The sequence below is a fragment of the Trachymyrmex septentrionalis genome, unplaced genomic scaffold (genome assembly GCF_001594115.1).
Source record: "Trachymyrmex septentrionalis isolate Tsep2-gDNA-1 unplaced genomic scaffold, Tsep1.0 scaffold7, whole genome shotgun sequence".
Taxonomy (NCBI): Eukaryota; Metazoa; Arthropoda; class Insecta; order Hymenoptera; family Formicidae; genus Trachymyrmex; species Trachymyrmex septentrionalis.
In genome coordinates this window covers 4232240-4238355 of record NW_017305884.1, presented here as the reverse complement: position 1 = coordinate 4238355, position 6116 = coordinate 4232240, and the positions used below count along the sequence as shown (strand labels likewise).

At 24.9% G+C, this 6116-nt stretch overlaps 1 protein-coding gene across 1 annotated transcript in view; it reads right to left on the bottom strand.

The window, feature by feature from the left end:
• Window positions 1–6116, bottom strand: part of LOC108753473 (tachykinin-like peptides receptor 86C) — a 42558-nt gene that overhangs the window by 645 nt on the left and 35797 nt on the right. Inside the window, exon 7 of the mRNA XM_018495061.1 lies at window positions 2937–3064. Within this exon, the coding sequence (XP_018350563.1) occupies window positions 2937–3064 (128 nt within the window). The remainder of the gene's footprint in view (window positions 1–2936; window positions 3065–6116) is intronic.

Here is a 6116-nt window from a genome sequence, read left to right as displayed (position 1 = left end):
AATAAATATATAGAAAATTAAAAAATTCTGAAATATACAATACTGTTAAGTCTATTATATGCAATTATATTAAATTAGAAATTAGAATATTAATATAGAAATAATATTGATGAGTTGTCCGTGATTATTAATTATTTATTAGTAAATATTAAATAATTTTTATAATGATATTGTGTACAAATTATCCCACTTATATTATTTATTGATTACATATATTGTATCGTATATTGCAAATATATTGTAAATAATCTATAGCCTTTTTGTTTATGTAATATATTTTGGATTAAACTATTACTGATCTATCTCTTTAGAAAGCTAGAAGAAAATTTTATTGAGAATAATGAATTAGATTATCTCAACACATACTCAACATTCTCTGCCTTAAGGTTGAAATTCCGCGAATAGTTGACATAAAATATAATGTGATGACTTAAAACTCAAGTTACCTTCAAGGTTTTATGATAACATTCTTTAATATATTTATTACATTATATGCTAAATAAAGTATGTGAAATACTTGCTCGTAGTAAGTATAAAGATTATCTTTTATTACGTAATGAAAATATTTCAAATATAAAAAGAGAACAGAAAAAAAAGATTATATAAATTAAATAAATATTACAGTAAATGCACCTTCGCTTTGTTTTATTAAAAATTAACAATATAAAAAATATTACAGTACAGATGATATAAAATGATGACATAAAATGAGATTAAAGAATAATAGCTAGAAATATGAAACATAAATCAATGTACACATAATTGTCGTTAGATTTTGTTTTTATTCAATTACTGTTTGAATATACAATACAATAGAGGAAGATGGGGCAAGACGGGGTATTTAAGATTCAATGATGAATAAAACATGGATTTTCATAATTAGCGAATCAACTTTATTGCTTAACTAATCTTTGATAATCAATCTTTCAATTTGACTACCATTAAATCTTTAAAATTTCTTAAACTTTATAAACAAAAATAAAGAAAACGCATTTTTTTTCATCTCGCCCCGCGGGTAAGGCAAGACAGAGTGCCCTTATGGGCAAGATGGGGCGTCCATTAATAATTAACAACATTAATTATTTATCGAAATAACAGTGGAGGCAAACATGTTGCATCTTTGTCATCATCTTCTATATTAGCACACGAGCAATGAGCCCATTTTCCACATAATTGACAATCTTCTACAGACTCTAAATAAAACTGCATTGAGCATTGCCTCTTCTGAACATTTGTCTTGGTCAATCTTATATTTGTAGTTCTTAATTATTCTGTAATAATGAAAAACTGTTTTTTGTACTTGTGGGGTATACTCAATTTTGTATAGATTAACTCTCAGTCTTCAATATTCCATCTTGCCTCTCTTCGTTTAATCAAAATCTTATCAAATTTTTTTGAAACATAGTAAAAAATAGAATTCTTAGCTTACAGCTTGTTAAATTTTGTCTCAAATACATACATTTACAAAGGAACTGCTGTAATTTAATATTAATATTAATATTAATATTACAAATGAGAACTGAGACAGAAAAATAAAAAAATCGCAAAAAAGTATAAATTGTAATCTAATTCAATTACGCAGCTACCTGCTGCGCTGGCTTATAGATAATTGTCAATAATCATCCGATCACATCTAACGCGTATATCCGATTATAAATGGTGTATTTAAATTGCATGATGAGAAAGAGAAAGAGAGAGAGAGAATCCCATCTTGCCCTGTCTTGCCCCACCTTCCTCTATTGAATTTGTGGACAAAAAGTTCTCATTTTATGGTGTGCAATTTGTAAATTACAAAAGGATAAAAAAAATAAAATTTTTAATAATCTTATAAATTAAACAATAATTTTATTACAAATTAGCGTAATTCTAGAAGAAAATTCGTAGTATATAAATATATTCTTTCAATGTTTTATTTGAAATATGTTTTTTTTCTTAAATTTGAATTATTTAGTTTTACAATATTATAAATTTATTATTTATTATTGTAGACAATTATTTTATCTACTATTATATAACTTAAGAATTATATGCAGAAAAATAGAAGAAAATATCCTTTTGATTTTAAAATTTGAATGTCACCTCTTTAGATGTAACTTTGTATGTGGTTGAACATGATTGAAAGATGTCAACTATTCATATCTTGACTATTTCATACATTCGTGAAGTTCCATTTGCATTGATGAGTTTGCATCGATGACACTGCCTCAAAAGACACACGTATAATACGCAGAAATTCAACCTTTTAATACGAAAATCTTTTGATATAAAATATTCCACATTTCCGAAAAAATAAAAATAAGTTGTTCAAAAAACTTTTGCAGATATGAATACGATATCTGCATCCATTTGAACAAAATATTGGGCGAATCAAGATTATCTGCCACGTGATGTTTTCAATGAAATTATTCAAAATGATTGACTTTTCAATTTGTTAGTTTGCGATTTCTAATCTAATAAATTATATCAACAATTGCCAATAAAATATAATTTAATGTTTATGCAGCGGATAACCATACAAGAAATACAAAAGATCTCATGAAAAATTTTATTAAAGATAGAAATAAACATTCAAATATAATTTTTTTTTAAATAAGATTATTAATATTTCTTTTGTATGTAAAACTATTTTAACATATTTTATTTAAAGCAAATTGGGTTGCCAAATTAAATCTCAAACAAATCTCATGCAAATTTTATTAAATAAAGGAACCCGATCATTTATATGTACATAAAAGAGTTGTAATATATGAAATAATAAAAAAACCTATAATAAAATGTCGTTGATTAATTGTCACTTGTAACCAAGAATACGTTCAGAGAGATACTATTAACGATATTTATATCATTTTATTTTCATTTCGTTCATTAGACATAAGACATGGATAGAACGACAAATAGTGCTAATAGCGTCTCCCCTAAGTAGAAATTGTACTTACTGGAATTACATGGTATTAGTTCCGAACGCTGACACCCTGCCAATTCTTGTGTTTCATGGGTTTGTACGTTCCTCCGATCTATCACGCAACAGCATTTGCAAATTACCAATTCAAAGTAAACTCGAAATCTGTAACAGTTAATTCGATGACACGCGTAATTGTATATGTAAAACACTCCGTCACTCAATTAACCAAATCGTATAATACATTTAATGCAAATTATCTTAATGCAATAATTAATGCAATAATGCAAATTATCTTTAATATAAGACAATGCGATTTTTGCGCACCTATATACATAAATAAAATTTAAATTAAGTTGGAGAAAATAATTGCATGCAAGATTAAATTTTGAGCTGAGATCAGACATATAATATTCTTATACTTTTTTTATTTATAAAAATGAAATCAATTAAAACTTTTAAATAAGATTGTATGTAAAAGATTCAGGGAGAGAGAGAGAGAGAGAAAGAGAGAGAGAGAGAGAGAGAGAGAGAGAGTGTGTGTGTGTGTGTGGATGTTTGTGTGTAGAGGCCTATGTATAATATCGTCTTTGTCATTTTTTAGTCTCATTATTTTCAGCAAATTGATAGTTACATAAATTTGGTATTTCTCTCTTCTATAAAATATATATTTTGTCTTTTTTTTTTATTACAATACTTTTATATTACTAAAAAATTACTTGTAATAAAATTAAGTGAAAGTAAAAAACTTAAAATACAAATTAGTATTATATAATATGGAATGGATATATTATATTGATATTAATTATAAAAAAAGAGTTAAAATTCTTAAAACTATTTTTAAAATCTTTCCAATTTTGTCTTGCTATAGAAATAGCCAACACAAATTATTTTTGTCTGAGTTACCAACATGACGTAAAATATATTGGTCACATATAATCCTGGTAAACAACCTCTTTTTTTATTTGAATTGCTGATTAAGGTCTTGACAGCTCGTTTATAATATTTTTAGAGAGCTATAGTAAAGTTCTTCTTTCTTTCTTTAGTAGATAATATATAGATCTTTTTTAAAACTATATGTACATATATATATATATAATGTAGACTTGTGTAATATAAATGATAAAACTAATTAATTATTCTTTTAAAATCTGTTCTTGTTACATTTCCGAATTTTTTCGAAATATGAGATGTTTTAAATTTAATTTTAAAAATAATAAAAGTAGTTTAAATCCAAATTAACTGGAAAAATTAAATATCTGTAAACATATATATTAAAGAATAATTAATGAAAACTGTTACTACTCGTACTTGAAAATATCACCAGTTTTAAAAAAAAGCGTGTATCAAAAAAATAAATTCTGAAAATTTAATTTACATTAGAGAGGGAGCAGTATAATAAAATCTTTTTTTATTAATAATCCAATAAAATAAATCCGTTTAAACATGCTAAATTCGATTGCAATTCAAAGTTTTTCACAATTTCTGAAATTTAAATTTATGAATGTGCAAATACTTCTTTGTCGCAATTCGAACGTCGGACTATTAAAAATATATTCAAAAGTTGAATATTTAAAAGTTATCTCAAGAACAATCCTATTTATTCATATGATACCATTAAGACTGATTATTTTTTTCTTTAGAAATAGAAGAAAACAAATATTACGAATAGCAACACACTTTTGTGTTATTAATTAGATTAATCATTTATTATTTATAAGTAATATTATTTATAAGTAAATATTCAAAATATACAAACTTAAATATATAAAGTTTTGTTATTATATAAATTAAATTTTTAGAGTAAATTTTTATTTCTTTTTGTAAAAATGAATATTACATAGTTTTTCAAAATTTTGATAAGTATTACTAAATAATTATTTGTGCAATTTAAGCTGTAATTAGTTGTTTATTAATTAATTTAAAAATATTATTGTAATATAATGATTAAATCTAATTTAAATGTAAAATTTTTATTAAAATATTAGAACATATAAGTTTCTGTAGCCTTTTTCCATGAAGAAGGATAAATATAAAATGTAAAATTATTATAAAAGATCAATTCTACGAATCTCACAGCATTACATGCTGTTTTATTAATTATTTGATTATTTTCGCAAATTTAAAGAATATTATTATGTGGAATGTATACATTTAATGTGTATACATATATTTATATGTTAGACCTGTTCAATTTGAATTCCGGAGTCAAAACGCAGAGACATCAAAGCAAAAAAATTCAATATGAGTAAGATTTCAGGGACTGTAAAGTATTGAGCCGTAAAGTTTCACCCAGATGCGTATCAACACTTTACAGTTTTTGAAATCTTATCCATATTGAACTTTTTGCATCGACTTTGCGTTTTGGCTCCGGAGCTCAAATTGAACAGATCTGATATATGCAGATTGTATTTACTAATCAATCAGGCGATAAAATATCCGAAAATATAATTAATACATTTGATTACAAATTGATACCAAATAATAACATTTTATTATGCCAAAGCCAACGATGTCCATTTGTGATTATTATACGATTATTATACGATAGCGTTATATTATTTTAACAATATGGTAATTGAGTTCATGCATAATTCTGTGTGCATTGCGGCAACTGTGCAATGGTCCTTGAGTATGTACAATGGCGCAAAATGCAAATATTGCGTCTGATATTATTGCGCTTTCATCTATATATAAGATGTCTCGAATTTAATCAATTTGCCTCTGCAACACGAGTAAATCTTAGAAATGTGTATTTACGTGCACAGTTCACTGAAATGGTTTTTCCAATGTTTCTCAAGATAAATTACTGAACATAATTGGACAAAATGTAACATATATTATTTTAAAATTAAAAAAATTAATAATAAATAGATAATAGAAGATAGATAAATAATAAAATTATTTAATGCAACAATAATTAATATTTTTTTTACTAAATCATTCATAAGAAAATATTGTTTTCAAACTTACAAAATGCGCTTTATAATAAAAAATTTTCGAGTTTTTTTGTTGAAATGTTTGTAAATGTATTTGTAAGATGTAGAATGTCCTCGGATTTTCTGTACAAACTTTGACGTAATGTAAATTTAAATTTATTACCTTATTTTGTGAAGATAGAAGAAACCTTACTATGAAGATTCCTTTATGCTCGCAAACAAGATGATAAATTACATCGATGTATTACAACTTGTATGATATGAGAGGGCGATTAATT